This window comes from Lytechinus variegatus, chromosome 14, assembly GCF_018143015.1.
Source record: "Lytechinus variegatus isolate NC3 chromosome 14, Lvar_3.0, whole genome shotgun sequence".
Taxonomy (NCBI): Eukaryota; Metazoa; Echinodermata; class Echinoidea; order Temnopleuroida; family Toxopneustidae; genus Lytechinus; species Lytechinus variegatus.
Window position 1 is genome coordinate 8,150,576 of NC_054753.1, and position 22,108 is coordinate 8,172,683.

Here is a 22,108-nt window from a genome sequence, read left to right on the forward strand (position 1 = left end):
AATCTCTTACATATGGCATAAGTATTGGGAAAGGTCCATTTGAATGCTTCATTAAAGAGAAATGTTTTAAGTTGGGATTTGAAAAGTCCAGGATTATTTCGTGATCGGAGAGTACTGGGGAGGAAAAATATGTGAAGGTGTATGTATTGGCATATCCTTCCGTTTCAAACAAACTCTGAGATTCAAGGCCCAAGTCATTTCAGAACTCATATCTGTCAGCCGCACTAAGTATCTGCTAATTAATTTGATTTGAGAGTAAAGTGTCAAGTATGCTTTTCATTTTAGCTATCTTGCTATATTGATATCATTAGCTAAATATCTGCTTAAAATGGGTTAATTTCTCTCACTAGTTCTGTCATCAAACGACACTGATAGACTGAAGAAATCCTTGCCGTATTTGGAATTGATGTATTGGTAATTACATGTAATGGAATCTTTGTGTTTCAGGATGATGAGCCTTTAGAACCATTGGAGGGGGATGGATCAAAAGAAGATGAAGACCACCAGCATAAAAACAATGACATTGATCAACCAAATGATAAAGAGCAATCTGGAGATAGAGACTCTGATGATCGCAAACTTTCTTCCAAACACACAAGTGCCGATCACAATAATAGTGATGTGTATACTAGTAGTTTAGACTCTCGCGAATTGGCGGAGAAATTAGATAAATTACGCAACTTCAACAGTACTTCTTCCACAACTGCTGCAAAAGAGGACACATTGCAGACCAGTGTACTAAGCAATGCCAAAGGTGCAAACTTTGCAGGATCCAAATCAAAAAGCAATATTAGTAATCAGGTGTTAGCCGGCTCTTCCTCCGATGGCAAACTGGACAAGCTCGCGGAGAAGGGGGTGGAGATGCTCCCCGGCGTGGTGATCGGAGGGGCGCCCGGGGAGGGGGGTGATGAGGGTGGGGCGAAGAAAACGGACTCAAGGAAGAGCATTGAGGAGATTGTTGCCAGTAGTGTTGCTTCGGCCGTTGCGACGACCGGCGGGTTGCAGGCGGATGCAGCAGGTTCAAAGATGGAGCCTTCAGCACCTTCTGCAGCAGGAGCAGCAGGTCAAGGTGTGGCCGTTAGTGCTGCTGCTGCCAGCGCTGCAGCCAAGGAAGAGGAGGATGAAGAAGATCAACTCAAACATCTTGAAAAAGCTGCTGAAAGCTTGATGGCCGAGCTTACGGAAGAGGTGAGTGGTTCTCAGTGGGCTTCCTTAATGTTTATATTGAAAAACAGACATGATTTCTTGCAGAATCGACGATCTCGTACAGGCAATAAAATTAGCAGGTGGTACATGGCCGATGCTTACCCTAAGTGATGTCTCACTTTCACATCCCAATTTTCTAAATTCACTTAATCAAGTAGGAATTTCCCTTTGAACAAAATTGGAGTGCTGATCATATGACTGTAATGCAAAAGGACCCAGTGACAAAGCAACAAGGAAAGTTAGATTAATATTACATTGTTGACCAGTGTCAGATTTAGGATATCCAATCTGAATATTCTCAAATTCTCTCCAGAAAGTCCACATACTTCACACACAGAAAGAAGTATGTGGTACTACATCTAAATCTAGGAAAAAAAACCTCTGTTCTAACTCGTCCATTATTAGCAATACCATTACCAACTTCTCATTTTATGTCAGAATTTGACACATAATTTCATTCTCTTGGGGGTCATTTTATTGAATATTGTGGGAATTCATCTTTTGTTCGTTACCACAACTGAAAGTCGTCTTTACGCAGAATCTGTGGTTTGTTGCAGGATGATGACAAACTTGGCAACGAACTGACGATGGACGGAGGTCTTAAAGTGAATATCAACCCACCTCAGCTGCCACCCACTCATGAGCATGCACATAAATGGTTCTATAAGGACCCTCAGGGACAAGTGCAAGGTAACTACTGGGGCAGGTTTCATAAAACTTGTTATGATATCAAATTTGCATTAACGGTTTTAGAGCTACTGAAATCATTTGATTTGATTGGCTGGTAGTAAACTTGATGTAAAGATTGTGCATTATTTCAAGTCTTTGTGAAACAGGATCCAAGTTTATACCCTCTTACTATTCTAACATATAGCGTAGTTCTCAGAATGTCGTACTCTCGTCATAGCCAAACCAGTCTAACTGTCATTTAGTTTAATTTCCACTTTGTCAAATGACATTTAGGGCTGATTTTATGATTGATTGCATGGATTATTGTGTATTTTCAATTGTAAAATTCAGCCTCAATATCAACCACTGAGCTTTCTGTTAAATGGGGACCTGGGGGGTGTTTCACAAAGATTTAAGTATGACTTAAATACCTAGTTGCGTGCAGAATAAAAGGCATGACCGCATTGGTCAGATCATGCCCAAAGAACGTGCAATGTTGCGTATTGATCAATAAGATTGCATGTTTCATATCACATACACGTCCGCATTTAATTGGGACTCTTCAGTCATACATAAATCTTTGTGAAACATCCCCCCCCCCCTCGATGTGAAAATTGCAACGACTTTGATAGTTACTGAGGTTATGGAAGATCCACATATTCAGACCCAACTATACTCCTATTGGGCGGTCAATGAAAATGGATATAATTTTGTGTTCATACAATACAGGCCCATTCACGTCAGCAGAGATGGCGGAGTGGTTCAGTGCCGGCTATTTCACCATGACCCTTCAGGTCAAACGGGGAGCTGACGAAGAGTTCGAACCCCTCGGAATCCTCATCAAGAGATGGGGGCGTGTGCCATTCTTGCCGGCCCAAGAGCCTACACTTAACCATAGCTCGGTGAGTACAAACCTGTCAGTGTGTCATTTTTTCAGGCAAAACCCTGAATTCAAGCCTGATATGTTCACCGATAACAATGATATGCAACATTATATACTGTTCCTTTGCATTTATTATTTTAGTACTCAGCTTTAGCACAGCTACTATGATTAGGTTCTTTAGCATTCAAGGAATTCTTTGTACTGGGTTCTCACTGCACCTAGGTGGATAGTGGCCAGTGTAGATAAATGTTAAATATCTGTGTGATGTATACAAAAATACATGGTTAAATGGAATCTGATGAAATGTAATTTGTATCCCCACTATTCCAATACCTGCTTTATTATTGGCTCTGTTGATCCATGGATTAGGAGGGGGTTATCAGTCTTATACTGAAGAAATGGGAGTTCTGCTTGATTCTTTACTTCCTTCTATTGGCCATCGAAACAAAGAAGGTTTAGAAGAACAAATATGGCACTCTTAGGTATCAAGTTCTATGAAACATCACTCAGATGTTAATACCAGAAAACATATGGCATTCCTTAGAATCAAGTTCTTTGAAATATTACTTGATTGTAATTTACATGCTTGTATGCAATATTATTTATTTACTTCAGAAACCTTCAACTCCTACCGGTAACCCTACCGTAGCACCCCCTGCCGCTCAGGCACCGGGAGCACCTTCTGTCAGCCCGACTCCGACCGCAGCTGCTATTGCTGCCGCGGCTGCTGCAGCCAACTCTGCCGCCGCCAGCTCGGCCGCCCAACAACAACAGTCGGCGACCCAACAACAGCTGGCTCAGCAGCAGCTTGCCACTCAGATGGCCCAGCTCTTCAGTCAGCATCAGATCATGCAGCAACAACAACAGCAACAGCTCATGCAGCAACAGCAGCAGCAGCAACAAGTCTTCCAACAACTTTTGAATCAACAGCAAGCTCTGATCAGGTACAGTTCTTGCATTCTTTTAGATCCTCTTTCACTAAACTTGCTCCTTTTTTACTGAAGTTTTATATTCAGTGTTTGGGTGTGGAGCGTTGTGGCCCAGTGGATTAGTCTTTGGACTTTGAAACAGAGGGTTGTGGGTTCGAATCCCAGCCATGGCGTAATTTCCTTCAGCAAGAAATTTATCCACATTGTGCTGCACTCGACCCAGGTGAGGTGAATGGGTACCCGGTAGGATTTTTCCTTGAACGCTTTAGCTCCTATTAATATGGCGGCTCAGCTACAGCCGGGGTAATAATATGATACCAATTATCAAAAGCGCAGTAGAGTATATGCACATAGTAGCTGCGCTATATAAATGGACCTATTATTAGTATCATCTCCGTAGTACTTCACTTGTACTGCAGTTTTGATAGCAAGGACATCACATGGAAATTGAACAGAGATACCACACGCACACAAGGAAGACTTACAGCACTTTGTGAGAATGATTGGAAAGAGAAAATTCATTTTCAAAAAGTGAAATGTTAATTGTTTTCGACTACTGTGTTGCTGCATTATTAGGATTAATAATTTAGGGATCTGTTAGTACTTGATTCCAAGTCTTGGAGCTTGACATGCATAGGGAATTTAATTTGCTAGTGACTACGTTATACTCTCTGCATTTGTACCTGAAATTGAACTACTTTGCTTGTTATTTTGTATACTTGTAAAAGTGTATCTTCCTCCATGATTACACAATCTTTGAAACGAGTCGCTACGGAACCAACAAAGAATTTTTGGCATTGAATGATTTTCTCCTTGAAAATGTATTTTTGCCTTTGTAGAGTTCAAGCCAGTCGTATCTACCAGGAGCTGATCCAGAGAGGTAAAACCCTGACAGTGGCCCAGCAGCAAGTCCTGCGCACCAACCTGGGCACCCTACAGCAGCAGCACCAGCTAGTCATGCAGTATCAACAACAGATGCAACGTCAGAGAGGGTTATCCCTACCAGCCGGTGTGTCCCTTGACCAGACTCCAACCAGCCTCTCTGCCACCAGTGTCGCTGGAGTGTTGCCACCGTCTGGAGCAAGTGCTGCTGCGGCAGCGGCAGCAGCGGCTGCTGCAGCTGCAGCAGCCGCCGCCAAGGATAAGATTGAAGGACCAGAGATTGGTGTCTGGAACTCTGTCCCCACGAAAAGTAAGTCTTCTATCCACTTGAGATTACTGGTTCATATGGTGATAATGATAATAGTTAAAAAAAAAACACATTTCTGTAGCAGCATCTGCTTAGAAATTTATTTTCCATTGTACACTAGAAAAATATATAAAATGAGAGTTTGGATGCGTTCTATGGAACCAAGAAATGATGACCTCGAAATGTAGGTTAGTATGTTTAGTACACATTGCTTGATTGAAAATGTAGCAATTCATTAATGAAATTTCAGTACTTGATTTTTTAGAGAAAACTGTAACATTCACAGTGGACTTCCATCACTGGATGCAGTGGCCTTTGGGTTTGATGGTATTTAGTAATATAAATGTAATTTGATATCTGATATTTTTTTCTCTATGATAGGAGCCGATTGGGACATCGGTGTGTGGGATCCAGCTATGGCTAGAGAAGTCATGGAAGAGGTATGTATTATTTGCCCACCTGTGTCCCCTGTAACTCAAAAATGTTCAAATATGAGCAAGTTTCAAACAACCATTATGATTGGTTGATCATTGATGTGCTTATTAATATAAGCATGCAGCTGCAAATTTGATTGGTCATTGCAGGTTTAGCGATCAATTTCTACTTATTGTGGTGTTTTGGATCCCTGATTGACTTGACTTTAAAACTTATCAGTTATTATCTGTTGCATCTTTATCATCCAGTTTGTATATTTCATGAATGAAATATTATATGATCTTGTGCCCCTATAAAATATCTTAATGTAAGTGGTTTGCATTCCTTTTCAGATTCTTGCATAAACACCCTGAACAGTTCATGTGATGACAGTTATCTTGAATGTAGGCAAAATTAGTTCATATTGAAAAAGTAGTAGTTGCAGTAAAAGTTATCTGATCAATCAAGAATTTATTCAAATACTAGTAGCCAGTTAACATTTGAATATATTAGTAAGTAGGTTTAAGTTTCCTTGTGCTCTAGTGAAGGGTGTAGGCCTATATTTTATATCTAATGAATTTTGGGGGTCATTTCAAATGTAATTATTTTCTTCTCTTATTCCCTCCACCCCCCTCCCAAAAAAAAAAGAAAAAAGAACAAATTGAAACCCAGAAAAAATTGCAACATGTATGATTTCTTTTTTTTTAATAAATACAGTAATGGACATTTTTAGTAAAGAAACTTGATGATTGATTATTTTTTCTCCCCACCCACAGGAGCGACGTCAACAAGTGCGTCAGAAGGTGGAGGAGGAGAAGAGGAAGACGGAAGAAATGCACGAAGAGGTGGAGAAACAGAGGGCGGAGGAGAGGAGAATTGAAGAGCTCAGGAAACGTGGTGTGAACCCTGAAGAACTCAAGTAAGTTTCCGATTCAAATTCAAGATAAAAATGTAATCAGGCACAAGGAAAGCTGCCAGAAATTCGTTTCAGATTGATAAAGATAAAAAATACAGAATAAAGATAGATTTTTATAAAAGAAATGTAGTGAAACCTGTACCTGAACACCAGCCAAAGGAGACAAGAAAAGTGATCTATATTAACAGGTGTTTGTTATGGGCTTATGCATGTGGCAATTTGGGTATTTGTACACAGGTTTTTCTTCTATACATTGTCATTGTATATTCCTTTCATTGATGGAAGCCAATTATTGGATTTGAATGACAACCAATCCCCATTAAATTAATGGAAATACAAAAATCCTAATGTGCTACAGTAAATGTAAATTTGAAGCATGTTTTCTGCCTTAATTTCCTCTCAACACAGGAGATTAGAGGAAAACAGAAAACAGCAAGAAGAAGCGAGGAGAGCTGCTGAAGAAGAAAGGAAACAAAAAGAAGAACAACAAAGAAAAATGGAACAACAGAAAAGATTGGAACAGCAGGTAAGAAAAGAAACTAGTTTGATAAATTAACAGTCAGGGTTCCCTGCCCATCAGGGTATAATTATTTTACTTTTTTCCAGTCAGGGAATGCGATAAGAAATACCCAAATTCAGGGAATTTTGATCACCCCCAAGTTGCTTCATTAGTTCATTTCCTTCAGCGTGAAAATTTTCCACATTCTTCTCTCAAACCAGGTGATGTAAATATGTACCTGGCTTGAATTTATTCCTTGAAATGCAGTGTTCACAACAACGGATGGGTGTTTCATAAAGCCGTTGGTAAGTTAAGAGCGACTTTAAGAATGGCTGGCGAACCTTACTTATGCGCTAAGTAATCACCAATGAACATATAATGGTGAACATCATTTACCACAAGAAAGGATCACCAGTCGTTTTTGAAGTCACTCTTAACTTACAAATAGATAAATTCATGATAATTGTACTGCATTATTGTATAGTGCTTAGGAACTTCTGATAAAGTAAGTAATAAGTACTATACAAACTGACACTACACTTGTTTCTGCGACAATTGCTCCAGGCTTTTGTCCAAGATGTAGGGTTAGGGATATGGTTGCAATAGGGTTTGATATACGGCTAAGGGTAGGGTTTAGTGCCAATCCAGGGTCGAATTTAATGTTTCGATTAGTGTGTGGAATTTATGGCGAAACAATTGTCGCCAGAGCAAATGTCATAGAACCATACAAACATGTATGCAGATTATTTATCATTCATTGTTTATTTTCAGCATCTTGAAGAGATGAGGAGGAAGCAGGAGGAGTCGGTACGACGCGCCCAGGAGGAAGCGGCCAGGTTAGAAGAAGCCAATAGGAAGGCCAGGGAGGAACAGGAAGAGAGGGCTAGGAGAGAAACTGAAGAGAGACAGAAGGAAGCAGCGGATAGACATAGGCAGGAGCTGATCAGGTTAGTGCTTTTTACAATGGGGCAATCGGATTGCCGCAATCCCATCAATAATAATGTGGGCTCGTCATGGTCTAGTGGTTCTGACTCTCGCCTTTCAAACAGAGGGACATGGGTTCAAATCCCAGCCATGGCGTGTTTTCCTTCTGCAAGAAACTTATCCACACTGTGCTGCACTCGACCCAGGTGAGGGAATGGGTACTGGCAGGAAGTGACTCCTCAAAATGCTGTGCGCACCGGAATCGGTAGACTAGCTTCGCCGGGGTAATATAGGAGTGCCTTGTGCACCTAGCAAGGTGGATACTTGCGCTATACAAATCCTAAATTATTTTATATTATCAAATAATCAACCATTTTGTATGTCCAACCTCCATTTTCCACCTTTCATATGAACCAAAAACAGCCCAAATTAGTTCAGGAACATGTTGAGGGTTGGATATAATTTTGATTTGTCTTGGGTTATTGGTGAGGATTAAGTGCACTTCATTCTGCATGACCTGTCTGCAATAGAAGATCAGATAATTGCAGTAATTAAAACTGTACTGTAAAATGGCCACAAAAGGAAACCTTTCTTAATTACAAGATAAGGAAACTGCAGTATCATGCTTTTTATAACAAGCTTAATAAAACTGCTTTGACTAGGGAACATTTACCATATATTCCCGGATGATGTAGGAAGGGATACGGTTCCCTGTAGAATTGTGACTGCACTTTTATACAAGAAAACCTGTGAATAAAGACCAGCCGATAGAGACAAGAAAAGTGGTCTTCATGAGCAGGTGGTAAGTACAAAGAATGGCCCAGACCGCCTGCCATATTAAAAGTCCTTATCTCAGTCAGATATAATCCTTGACAAACAGTAACACTCATGAACTCTCTAGAGCAGCTATGAAATATGGGACTGAGGGTATTGCGCAATCACTTTGCACATGATTGTGCAATACCCCAACTTTGTTTGTAGATGAAATCATATGCATGCTATACATTGTGCCGTGTACAGTTCGGAGTAGACAGGACATGCAGGCAATATGGGATGTGATGTCAATGATGTTGTGTGAATTTTTCGGACAGGACACCATAGTAGTATTTTTCACAATGGAGCTGCTCACATGAAATTGAAAACATCTTTTGTCATCAATTTTAAAATGTGTAAAAAGGAGGTGATGTGTAGAATTGGTCTTCATGAACCAGTTCACTTAGTGAGTTTCTCCAAAGTTGTGGGTAATTTGACATTTTTCAGGCAACAAGAGATACAACGACAACAGGAAACGCTACAGAGGTTGCAGCAGCAACAAGCCCAGCAGCAAGCACAACAAAAGCAACAGCAGCAGCAGCAACAACAGCAGCAGCAAAACCAACCCCCAGCTGTAAGTATTTTAAAGAACTCAATTCAAATTCAATTTATTCTTGATAATGATTAAAACATCATCAAATTAAAATTCAATATATTCTTGATAATAATTAAAACATCAAATTGTACATTCCTATATAGAAATATTACAAGAGAAGGAGGGCAACAAAAGGTTTACACTTGAAAATAAGAAGCCTCTAAAAAATACAGTAATTAATATGGGTACACATCAGATGAAGAGGGGGGAGTGAAATATTCTCATTCACACACAGACACACCCACAGAGAAACATCGTCATCCCACACAAAAGCACACCCGAACATCCATCATCTTGGTTCATTCATTAACACAAATAATACATGTATAAATGAAGTGAGTTTGAATTCAAAATTGTTTTCTTGATTTTTTTGTTGTCAAATCATGTGACTACCTTATTGCAATCAATACTGTATAAATCAGCGTTAGGTTTTGGCACTCTATTCTATCTTTATTATCTTGTGATCATTGCTATCATTATCATCTGTGCTCATTGTTGTAATATTATCATGGCAGTGGCAATTGTGCCACCAATATTTGCATGCAATCCAATATTAGATGACGGTAATAACATATAGATCTGTACTGCGCTTGGTGAGGTTGTTGCAATGTGATGAGCACTTTATTAAAGAAGAATATTCCCAATCATAGTATTTTTGTTTTTATCTGTGTAACAAATAATGTGCCATTTCAAGTATTCATGATAAATGAATGTTTTTGTTGTTGCAGTTGCCAAGCAGTGCCATGTGGGCTCAGCGCAATGCTACAACTTCCACCAGTGGACCAACTCTACAACAGATACAACAGATGCAGAAACAACAAGATGAGATAGAGAGAAATGAGGTGTGTTGCTTTGGTAGAAGAAATAGTATTTCTAGTGCCAAGTCTCATAGTGGAGATCAATTCTGAAATGTTAACTTTTAAAAAGTCTTTGAGGAGATTCATGTTCGCATTGTAAAGATCTGGAAAGGACTGTTCCTCTCGTGAGAAGAATTGGTTGGAAATGGAAGACATTGTGTATTATTAGTAGTAGTAATAATCCAGGTGGGTGTTTCATAAAGCTGTTCGTATGTTAACCCTATCTAGGCCGGGGTATTTTGGGAGTTCATATGGCCGGGGGGGCCTCCCAGGCCCCCCCTAAGATCTCGGCCGTCGACCGCGCGATCGCGCCGAAAATTGGCATGCTGGTTGCCTGGGACATAATCTCCAAGATTGTATAGTAATTTTTTTCGTGCGAGTCGCTATTAAGTGATTATGCTAATTTATCCATAATTAGTATGCGAAATCATACTTTTTCCTCTAACTCCCTAAATAAAGCTCCAAATGTACTAATTTTTGGTATAGAAACTCTTTGTGGTGTTCTTAGCAAGTGTACATGAAAAAAATTGCGATATCAAATCATTTTCTTTTTTTTTTATTGTTTTTTGCAATTTCTTATGTATTTCTTTGTTTTTTGACCTTTTGTTTTTCATTGTTTTTTCAATGAAATTTGTTGGGGACTCTTCTGTGATCATAAAAAGCATAAAATAAATACATTTAGAGCAGCAAAACTAAAAATAATCATACATTTATGAATTTTGGTTGAAAACACAATTTACATTGACTTTGTACACGAAATCACGTTTTTGAGCAATTTTCGGTCTGACATGCACTTACATAATGTTGCGTAATTTCGGAACCACGTACCCGGAGGACGCAAAGTTGGTCTCAAAAGTTGCGCAAGACTTGAAAGTAAAAAGTCAGCAAGTGGCGCGGTCAAAAAATTTCGCGCGGCGAAAATATTGCGCGATTTGTTGAGGGGGGGGCCTCCGAGGCCCCCCCCGGCCTAGATAGGGTTAAGAGGTACTTTAAGAACGACTGGTGATCCTTTTGTGTGGTAAATGGTGTATACTAAAATGTTAATTGGCGATGGCTTAGTGCGTTAGAAAGGTTCACCAGTCGTTCTTAAAGTCGCTCTTGACTTACGAACAGCTTTATGAAACGGCCCCTGGGTTCTAAATTAGGTTTGTTCTCCGACTACGGGAGTGACCAAATTCAGCTCACACGCACACCACTTGCTTCTTCCATGTCTTTGGTTGCCCCCTCTGGCTTTCTCAACACCAGGTGGGTGTTTCATAAAGCTGTTCGTAAGTTAAGAGCGACTTTAAGAACGACTGGTGATCCTTGTGGTAAATAGTATATTCACTGGCGATGGTTTAGTGCATAAGAAAGGTTCACCAGTTGTTCTTAAAGTCGCTCTTATCTTACGAACAGCTTTATGAAATGGCCCCAGAAACCAGAAAAGTGATAGATGAAACGATGGTATTCTTTTTGTGAGAGAAAAAGTTAAGTTCTTAATAGGAGTTTAAAACTATATATGAGATAGATGGCTAGGAGAAGAAGAAGAACTGACGACAGGAATCTGTGCAGCGAAGAGTAATTAAGAAAAGGATTTACGTTACGAGCAGCTTGACTGCCCATCTTCAGGAGTGAAATGCTACTGGGAACCCCTTAAACTTTCCACAACGCAAAATATCCGCAATAGTTTTACATTGATGATAAAATTGTTGTTGCAGAGGCAGAAAAAGTTGCAGGCACAGATGTTGCAGCAGAAGCAGCAACAGAACGCTCAGAACAGACAAGCAGGATGGGGTGCGACCAATCCAAGGTAACATATTACCTCTCATTGACAATTAACACGTGTGTGGCTTTTTGAAGAGTTTACTCAGTAACTTTCACCTTCACCAATCAGAAAATCAAAGATTTTTTGTATAATGATAATAATAATACATATGATTTATATAGCGTCTTTTCCATTTTTATTAAATGCTCAAGGCGCTTAGAAGAGAGCAAAACATAAAAGTAAAGAGAACTAAGAGAAGTACAAAAAAGGTAAATTAAAAATGAGGAAAATGACTGTCTTCAAACCTAGTACCTGCTGGTGAACAAATGCAATTTTAGGTTGCCCTTAAAGGATGTTGCAGAGTTTGAGTTCTTCAGCTCCTGTGGTAGTGAATTCAACAGGGCTGGTCCGGCATGAGCAAAGGCTCGATCGCCCCAGGATTTTTTAGATAGTGGGATTTGAAGGTATTGTATCATTTGGCGAAAAATCACTGATAAAACTCTTCATGAAATGCTTCCCGGGTTTCACTCTCAAATCACATTGATGTCCATACCCTACATTTAAAATCTGATCTTTGTAGATTGATATTCTTGTTGTTGACTAGCAACTGAATACAAAATTTAGAAATTGTCAAAAATTTGTATAGGATTATAGAAAACTCAGCTTCGTTTTGTTGAAGAAACACCAGGAAAAACTGGGGATATTTTGTTCTGCGCAAAAACTTGTCATCAGTCGGAAGTCACTAACAGCTCTATAAAAACGAGATTCACTTTGCAACATCAAGGGACTTTAATACGGCAAGCAAGTTCATGGCCGTGCATTTGATTCAACCTTGCCCCTGAGCTATCTGCTTGTGATGAAGTATTTCATTTTCTTCATTTGTTGGTCTCTTTACAGCAGCAGTAGTAACAACATGAGTCAGTCTACCAAGTCGCTACGTGAGATTCAAGAAGAGCAAGCAAGACAGCAGATGGAAAGAGGAAAGGCCAAACAGAATGAACAGAATAAAGTAAGTCTTACTTTTTTTTTTCATTTTGTTTACCAAACTACTTTTGCATTTGTAATGTAATTGCAGCAGGCAATGGTTTCAAAGCCTTCACACTGACTCTTAAATGACTACCTCTAATTACACTTTCTAATTGGGAGTAGTGCCCTTTTCAAAAAATTTGAATATATATTGAGCTCTATACATTGTGTGCACTTGGGAGTTAAAGACATTTGGGCGTATTAATGGAGATTGTAACAATTGTTCGTGACATGCAGAATTTTGGCTAATCATGTTCTCCAGAGAAATAAGTAAGAGTTTTTGGGGCTGTAAATATTACAGTTCTTAAATTGGCAAAAGGTCTCGAATGAGAGCATGAAAATTTCTAAGAGTAAAGTATTTGTCAGCATGATCACACCTTTCCACTCAGATGAATGAGACATTGTGCTACAGATAAGAGAAAAAGTCCACCTCAAAAAATGTTGGTTTGAATCAATTGAGAAAAATCAGACAAGCACAATGCTGAAATTTTCATCAAAATCGGATGTAAAATGAGAAAGTTATGACATTTCAAAGTTTCGCTTATTTGAAACAAAATAGTTATATGAACGAGCCAGTTACATCCAAATGAGAGAGTTGATTATGTCACTCACTATTTCTTTTTTTTTTTATTGTTTGACTTATACAATATTTAATTTTTACGAATTTGACAATTAGGACCTTCTTGCCTAAAGCACAAAATGTTAAAATAATGGAATTCCACTTGTTCAGGGAGGAATGAAACTTCATTTCACATGACAATGACGAGAAAATAAAAATATTTCATATAATAAAATACAAAAGAAATAGTGAGTGATGTCATCGGTTCCTCATTTGCATGCCGACTGAGATGTGCATATAACTGTTTTGTGAAATGAAGCGAAACTTTAAAATGCCATAACTTTCTTTCTTATTTTACATCCGATTTTGATGAAATTTTCATTGTTATGCTTGTTGAATTTTTCTCTTTTTATTCAAATCAAGTTTTTGTTGGGGTGGACTTGTCCTTTAAAAATACCATGGGTATTATATGCTACTACTACATGTATATGGGTCACTCTATCAAGTATATAGTCCTTATAATAACACACTGACACCGTTTAAATCTCTTTTCAGGGAATGACCTTCTCTTCAGCTGCAGTGTGGGGTAGCAGTGGGGCAAACACCTCCCTTGCTTGGTCCGGTGACCATGCTAGCAGCGATAGGGGCAGTGGTGGGGGTGGTGGCAGTAATGTGTGGGGTGACCAGCCCAGGACCGTGACATCATCTTCAGCCAACGTGGGCTTCTGGGATGAGTGTGCTAGAGATAACATGAGCAAATCAAAGTGAGTAATAGTGTCATCCAGTAGTTTAGTTGATTGAATCCATTTATTTCATTTCGATAAAAGACATTTACAAAGTATAACATACACGATTATCACATAATATGCCAATATACAAGAAAATGAAAATATGAAATAAAATAAGAGAACTTACAGAAAGGCCTTTAAGGCTTTATGGATAAAAGTTCCCTCAAATACATGTACACTGTACTACATTTTACATTGTGTTACAGGCATTAGAATCTTCAATTTGTTATACCCCACCCCCTTTAACAAACATATCAGAATAGTCTTACAAGGGTATTATGTACATCCACACACACACACCAAAACACACAAAACACACTCCCCACATTCGACACATCCATCAGCTATCAGAGGAATTAGATGCCAAGGTAAAGTTAGGTGTATATTAATGTAAATTGATAAATGGTAAACATTGTAATACTCAAATGTGAAGAGATAAAAGATATTTTTTCAGTACCCTCTTAAACTGTAATAATGTGTTACATTCAATAACATTACTTGGGAGGGAATTCCATATAATAGGTAAACTATGACAATCAGTTGAAAGCTTGATTTTTCCCCTATTTTCTTGAGTGGGTTGGATTTGCCTGAGAAATTAGCTCTACAGATTGTTAAAAAAAATGTATGATTTATTTGTAACTATCATTTTGCCCTAAGAAACGGGGTGATGCAGGCTGATTCAACAATTTTGTAAAGCAAAATACTCCCTTCCATTCTGACCCTTTCTCTCACATATTGTGAAAATGTTGAGACCTGTTTTCGTAATGAGCAGATATGAGGTTCCGGAGTAGATCATTTTTAGGGACGTATCATGACATGCGAAAAAAAAAGAAATGTACAAGAATTTCTGATCTTGACCCAAAGTTTCACTACATGAATGCATATCGTAGATAAAACTTAGAATAAACAAAGTTATATCCTACTTAAATTAAATCATGTATGCTGATTGGTTTGAATAGATTTTGTGACCAAACATATTCTCACTATTTTGCGATGGTGTTGAAAATGATAACGCCCACGGAAGAAAATGTGCTATTCCATGACATCAATGATGGAATAGTCGACTATTCTGTAATTGATGTCACAGATCATAATGGCGCCTTCTGCACGCTGAGCGCGTGGCTAAGCGCTTTAGGAAAAGTAGGTCAGTCAGCGCAGCTGGTTTGGTTCAGATCCACTGTAGTATCTTTGATTCAGATTAAAAAAGAATGAACTATGAGTACAAGAACTAGATTATCAAGATCTATTGCTCTAACTTGTTAAAGTAGGATATAAAACAATACCAGGCCTTTATTTCGTAAATATAGAGTGACTTATTTATCCCCGATTGTACTGGCAAAATCACTACCGGTGATTTAAAAGTAGTAATGCCAGTCCAACCTCGGATGAATAATTCCCGCTATACTTACTCAAAGCCTGGTATATTTGTATAATATGTTTTTTAAAAAGCAGAAAAAATTAGTCAGATCACGATGTAAGGCTATGTGATAAGTAATTTATTGTACTTGGTAAATTAGATATTTGATAGATGCATAGAAATTCTTTGAAACAGTTTCTTGTTTGATTTTGAATGTGAAAATTGAAAGACAGTAAGACACTATAAGATGTATTTTAAATCGATTTGTTTGTTGACAGCAATACAAACTTCCCATCTCTTAGAAGTGTAGCAGCCAATATCAACCCGATTTCTGCCCCACCAGCTAGGAACACTGCCCCTGTTAACAGCAACAAGGCTAGGACAAAAGAAGAGGTAAGGAAAATATATCTAGGGGGATTCCCGAAGGGATTGAAGGGAAATACCCTCTGAAATGGAATGTAGGGGATTACTCAAGGAGATTGATGACATATACCAACTTATGAAAATCATCTCAAATACATGCAACAAAAAATGTGTGTTTATGACAGATTTTGACAAGGTGAAACTTGTCCTTGAGGGGAAATACCCTCTGAAATGGAATGTAGGGGATTACTCAAGGAGATTGATAACATATACCAACTTTTGGAAATCATCTCAAATACATGCAAAAAAATGTGTGTTCATGCCAGATTTTGACAAGGTGAAACTTGTCCTTGAAGGGAAATACCCTCTGAAATGGAATGTAGGGGATTACTCAAGGAGATTGATGACATATACCAACTTATGAAAATCATCTCAAATACATGCAAAAAAAAAAATGTGTGTTTATGACAGATTTTGACAAGGTGAAACTTGTCCTTGAGGTTCAGCAAAATTCTTGTTGTAATGGGAATAGTTTTTGGGCAAAGGCATATACGATGAATATACATGGATTACTATGTATAAGATTGATCTGTCACTTTTGCTCTCTTCTGTGGAGCGTTGTGGCCCAGTGGATTAGTCTCCAGACTTTGAAACAGAGGGTCGTGGGTTCAAATCCCAGCCATGGCGTAGTTTCCTTCAGCAAGAAATTCATCCACATTGTGCTGCACTCAACCCAGGTGAGGTGAATGGGTACCTGGCAGGAATCTATTCCTTGAAATGCCCAAGCGCTGTAAAAGGCTGCGGGGCTAAAGCCAGGGTAATAATATCCAAGTCCTTTGGAAGCGCATTGAGACGTTATTTATAATGTGTTATGCGCTATACAAGAACTGTCTATTATTATTATTATTTTGAATTTGCATGACATTCTAGGGTTCTGTGAGTTACATTATCCGATCATGAATATTCATAGGGAGACTCTCAAATTGTTCCTATTGATATTCATGTTGAAAAATATTCATGTATTCATTAAATCATCAATATTCATGTTATTTCAGGAGGCTGTGAGGAAACTGTTTCAAACCAACCCTGCTTCATCGGAATTTGGTCAGTGGTGTGAGATGGAACTGAAGAGAATGAGACCACCTGTGGATGGTAAGTCATTGGGTGCTTTCACCTTGGGTGTTGATGTTGGTGTTCAGTGTTGAAAATGGGAACACCAAAGGAGACCAACTTAGGTGTTTTCACCTTGGGTGTTGGTGTTAGTGTTCAGTGTTGAAAAAAGTGTTGGTGTCTGGTGTTAAAACATAAACACTGAATGTTGGTTGACTGAAAATAACAATTTATTTTTTTAGCTTGTGTTAAATTACAAAATATGCTGTGACCTATTGACCCCTTGTCATTTTTCATAACAATATTAACAAATAAATGTTAAATGTATATGTGTGTGTTTCATTCTGTCATGAATTCATTCTTTCTGCCTTTCTTTCTCTTTCTACCCATGCAGTTCCTACCTTTGTGTCATTCCTGCAAGACATAGATTCACCGTATGAGGTTCATGAATACGTCAAGATGTACCTGGGCGACACTCCGGAGAGCTCCAACTTTGCCCGGCAGTTCCTTGAACGGAGAAGCAGACAACGGGATCAGCAACGCCAGCAGAAAGAAGTGGTAGGACGCTCTTGGGATCTCATTAATTTTGTGTTCGTGTGTGTTTGTATTGATATGTAGATGTTGGGAACCCTTGTCATTTGCTCCTGCGATAGTTTCTCCATTGTAAAACTCCATCTTAAACCAAATTCATAACTTCAAAGCCGAGTTAGTAAAATTGCAGGCCTAACCCTAATCCTTAATTTAATGAAACCTTGCATTACCCTTACCCTGAACCTGGAATCCCTGGCATGCCTTTGAACATAATTTTCTTTGGGCTAATATACCTTGTCGATATGTTCCCTCCTTTTTCGGTAAGTATATTAGAACAAAACAACTGATGTGGAACCTGCACACTGCCCCTTTCTACCTAAAAGGATTAGAAATTTGCGTACTTTCATCATTTTTTTGTAATTTCATGCAATCCCTTTTTATTCAACAATTCCTTCTAGAGATTTGTATGTTTGTTTTCTGTCTTAAGCCCTGGTCACACCGCCCGGCGTTGTTAGAGTGGTTGTGGAGCGGAGAGAAAAAAAATCATCACCGCTCGCTACCTTTCACCATTTTCGATTTCGATTGTTTTTTTTTTTTTCATTTTTTCCCCAATTTTGTGAGCGAAATTCGACCCTCTCTCCCCACCACTCCAAGACCGTTCCAACAACGCTCTGGTGGTGTGATCAGGCCTTTATGTGTTCACTATTGTAACCCTTTACCTCTTACAAATTGGTAGTACGCTCCTATCAAAAATGATTTTTCTTTGTTACAGGTGTTCGTTGGATCTCCCTCAGTCTTTGCCTCCATTAACCTCTCAATTTCCAATATTTCCCTTCACCTATACTCTTTTGAGAGACAAGAAAATCAAACTTGTACCGATTTCAATTGATTGTACATCACCCTTTTACCATCTTTAATAAGTAAAGATATTAACAATGACTGTTGTAACTAAACACTTGCTAGTCATAGCTAGTTGAGAGACATAGTTGCAGTAATTACTTCTCGCTTGATCAACCAGATTATCATGTTCCAATAATGCCTCCCATTGAGATTGCATGTAGTTAGGTTCATCAAAATGGGTTCTAAAAAGGAACCTGGTGTCTAACCTAAAAGGGAGTTTTAGAACTGCATGTCAACGTAGAGGACTGCTACACAATGACGCCATTTTAAGACACTGCGCATGTGGGATGTCCTCTCTTTCGACAGCTAACGAAATTAAGATCATGGCCACCTTCGATGTGCACGTAATGTGACTTTATTTCAACAGCTCAGACTCGCCTGAAGATGAATTGGGATGGAATCTTTTCTCAAAAGCTATAATTTTCAATGACTTTGCCATGAATTTCAAGGAAGCTATGAACCAATAATTTTTTTTTTAAATCATGATTAAAATAAATGTATGGATAGTTAGCAGTCATAAAATTTGAAATAGAGTGAGTGAAAGTGTAAGAATGTACATGTCACACTCCCATATTACCCAACTGGCTGGTGACATGGTAGTATACCCCATCCTCCCGGTTGGCCTTGAGTTATATAACCCACTTGCCATTGATGATTTGCATCTGCACAGTGTTGTGTATCTTTGCTTGGGACACATACTCGTCTAGTGAAATCTAATATATTCATACTTGTAGTGAATGGGGGCGGTCAACAGCTTTAACATGGTTGGTCAGTGAGCGTGGGTGGACACCACCCCCCATCCAATATTTCTAAAACACCCTAATATTGATTGCAGGTTGGACTTTCCCACTTTAACCTATGACCTTTGACCCTATTGCAGGGGCGGATCCAGGATTTTCCAAAGAAGGGGGGGGGGTATTTTTGTACAGAAAAATTTTGACAAGCGCAAAAAAAGTTTACTAGCAAACCGAGTGCATTTCACCCAAGGGAAAATTTGACTAGGGGAAAAAAGTTCCTCACTTGCTAATGCATGGCAAATCACCCTAATATAAATTTTTGCCCCTCTCAAAATGGGGAGGGGTAGGGGTATGGCTGGATGTACCCCCCCCCCCCCCCGATCAGCCAGTGCCGTATTGGTTGTCCCAACTTTCTCTCTCAACACGCTATGATTCCACTGTTTGAAAGATGCATTCTCTCTCTGTTTTGTTTCTGTAGTCTCCATTCTATCACTTACTCAGGAAGATATAGAGAGAAGAAAATAATGAGGTGAATTTATTCAATTGAATCAAATTTAATATCTAGTTTGCTCAGCAATAAATTATATTTACATGGCGGATCAAATGCATTTATGTTGTCATTATTCCATACATTTAGAAATGGCATAGGAAGGCTTTTTGAGGATTATACTCGTATAATTTGTAGCTGTTACAAGCTTAAGAAAGAAGAGGATAGAATTTATTTTTCCAAAATATCATATGAAACTTCTTATATGAATTTAGGAGATTTGCACAATGAATATATTAAACTTGTGCAACTTGGTCCTATTGTAGTATATCCATTTGGGCCTGAAGTTCATATGTATTTTATTATAGTTATAATGGTTGTGTTCCCAATATACAGTTGTCTTCTACACCTAACATAGGTTGCTACATGTGGATGTGTATTTAGCCCAAAATGTTTAGTAAATCAAGCAAGTCTATTTTTTGTATGGTTGTTTGTGAGAATTTATTGCAATTTTAACAATCCCAACCCTCGTGTAGCATCCCTTCCTGTTTTTTTTTCTTTTCTTTTGTGATTAATAAAATATTGTAATTGTTTACTTGTACTGTTACAATTTATTTGATTACGAATGAGAGCTTCTTGCCTGTTTATGTAATGTGTTAGATAGCATTAAAAGACTATTCAAGTTTTAGTTCTTTGATTCAAATTCATGGCGAGAGGAAAAACGTTTACATTTTCTGGTAGTTTGCTGTAGATTTTATTGGACTGTGAATTTTGAAAAAGAAAAGTTGAAACGGAGAGCCAAAACATTTGTTAAACCACTCTAAAATGGCACGGAAGATGCCAACATGAAATTTTTTTCCCAAACTAATGTTAAATCATTGATTTTGAATGGATTTTCAAAAAGACAAGTCCATGACATTTTTCAAAATATAAAGTAGTAGGAAGCTAAAGCATTTCATAGCATTGCTGTAATGTACAGTAATTTTGCACTATTTCCAAACTGATATAATATGCAATATTTTTGTTCTCTTTTTTTTTGCTTGCACCGTTTGCAGGAATCCGCTTGGCTTGGGAACAAATCGAGCCTGCCCGGCCACCACATGCCGACCGCTACGGTGCCCTCTACCGCCCCTCACCAGCAGACACAGATGGGAGATTGGGAGAGCGTCAGTAGGAACAACCGCAAGCAGAAAAAGAAGATGCAACGTGTCGACCCCCGCATCCTCGGATTTAGCGTGAATGCCGCCGAGCGCATCAACATGGGTGAAATCCAAACCATCGATGACTGAACAGGGTCCACTTGAGCACGAAAGTTATGTGAACGCGAAATAATGTCATTGTTTTTTTATCGACTCTACAGGGCGGCACTGCTGGTGGGGAATGCATATGTGAACTGGTTTGTCATTCCCACCATGCAGCTGGGAATGGGTTGATGCTTGTGCTCTTCACATATGGCGGAGTGGTAAAGAGACTTGTATGATGCTGAAGGAGTATCGTTCCAGCTGCCACGTATCACTAAATCATTAGGAAGGAAAAAACGTTACCAGTAAGCAAGATGAATATCCCTTTTTGCAGAGGTACAGAGAGAATTTAAAAGAGGTTTGTCGAGACATGATTTTGTATGGGTTTGCACAAAAATGAAGAGTAAGCAGTAATTACGGGGAATTATATCTAATTATGGCTGGCACAAGTATTAGCCAGGCAATCTCCTCTCATTATCTCCAATACAGTCGTTATTATGAAGAGAAAGCTCAGAGCAAGAAATCATCAATTATCTGGTGTTTAAGTCTGGTTAAAAATTGAGAATAAGTCTTTCTGTTGAGAAGCATGTGTGTGCATCATTGTACCTTGTTTTATTTTCCAAACGGGACTGAAATGGGCCTCGAAAAGTGTTGGGGCTCTCTTGGGCTTGTGTCATAAAGATTTACGAATATTGTTTACTGGCCAAATGGCAACTACCACGGTAGCAGGGCTCAGCTGCCAATTATAATCAAGGTTACCATGGTAGTCGGCATCATGGCAAAGTTACAATAGTTTTGACTCTACGTGAAACCTGGCCCCAGTTTATTGCTACAATCATAATACATTAAAAATCAAACATTTTTTCATATTTGACCAATATTTGGATGATTTTTATTGAGAAATCAAAAAAGACATGAAGTTTCGGTGAATGATTTGATAATGAATTCCACAGTATATCTTATCCCTAAATATTATATTTCAACAGTTAAGGTTGAAGTAATGGGAGTGTTCATCTCTAACTACGTCATGGGACTCTAATGTACGGGGGCAGACTGCCCCCCCCCCCCCCCCCCCCGATGAGTCACAACCCATGCAAGGGACATATCCCTGCCCCCCTGACAAGCCACCAGTGGCCCCCTCCTTTGAAGTTGAAGCCCTTTTTTTGCTTGTCAATTTTTTTTCTGGTGCGAAATGTCCTTCATATCCGGTTGAGGATCTTTTTTTTTTTTTGCTTGTCAAATTTTTGGCGGAAGATTTTACCCCCTTTGGAAAATCCTAGGTACGCCACTGTCATGGGATAATTTTTGGGCCTGCTCAAAACTAATTTGGACAGTATTTATCTACAATGTACTATCTGCTGTATCTATCTA

At 38.8% G+C, this 22,108-nt stretch overlaps 1 protein-coding gene across 3 annotated transcripts in view; it reads left to right on the forward strand.

Annotated features, from left to right (window-relative positions):
• LOC121427487 (GRB10-interacting GYF protein 2-like) overlaps positions 1 to 21,807 on the forward strand; it is a 32,419-nt gene extending 10,612 nt beyond the window's left edge. Inside the window, exons 7-25 of one of the 3 annotated variants that reach the window (XM_041623909.1) lie at positions 448 to 1,188; positions 1,764 to 1,896; positions 2,605 to 2,777; positions 3,374 to 3,702; positions 4,527 to 4,879; positions 5,258 to 5,316; positions 6,067 to 6,209; positions 6,615 to 6,732; positions 7,477 to 7,652; positions 8,890 to 9,016; positions 9,766 to 9,879; positions 11,592 to 11,683; positions 12,536 to 12,647; positions 13,779 to 13,987; positions 15,647 to 15,761; positions 16,787 to 16,883; positions 17,236 to 17,399; positions 19,488 to 19,538; positions 20,552 to 20,638. In XM_041623909.1, the coding sequence (XP_041479843.1) occupies positions 448 to 1,188; positions 1,764 to 1,896; positions 2,605 to 2,777; positions 3,374 to 3,702; positions 4,527 to 4,879; positions 5,258 to 5,316; positions 6,067 to 6,209; positions 6,615 to 6,732; positions 7,477 to 7,652; positions 8,890 to 9,016; positions 9,766 to 9,879; positions 11,592 to 11,683; positions 12,536 to 12,647; positions 13,779 to 13,987; positions 15,647 to 15,761; positions 16,787 to 16,883; positions 17,236 to 17,399; positions 19,488 to 19,520 (3,288 nt within the window). In that variant the 3' untranslated portion in view covers positions 19,521 to 19,538; positions 20,552 to 20,638. Of the gene's footprint in view, positions 1 to 447; positions 1,189 to 1,763; positions 1,897 to 2,604; positions 2,778 to 3,373; positions 3,703 to 4,526; positions 4,880 to 5,257; positions 5,317 to 6,066; positions 6,210 to 6,614; positions 6,733 to 7,476; positions 7,653 to 8,889; positions 9,017 to 9,765; positions 9,880 to 11,591; positions 11,684 to 12,535; positions 12,648 to 13,778; positions 13,988 to 15,646; positions 15,762 to 16,786; positions 16,884 to 17,235; positions 17,400 to 19,487; positions 19,539 to 20,551 lie in introns of all 3 variants that reach the window. The other 2 variants (XM_041623906.1, XM_041623908.1) reach the window with 2 other exon arrangements.
• Positions 21,808 to 22,108: the final 301 nt, after the last annotated feature.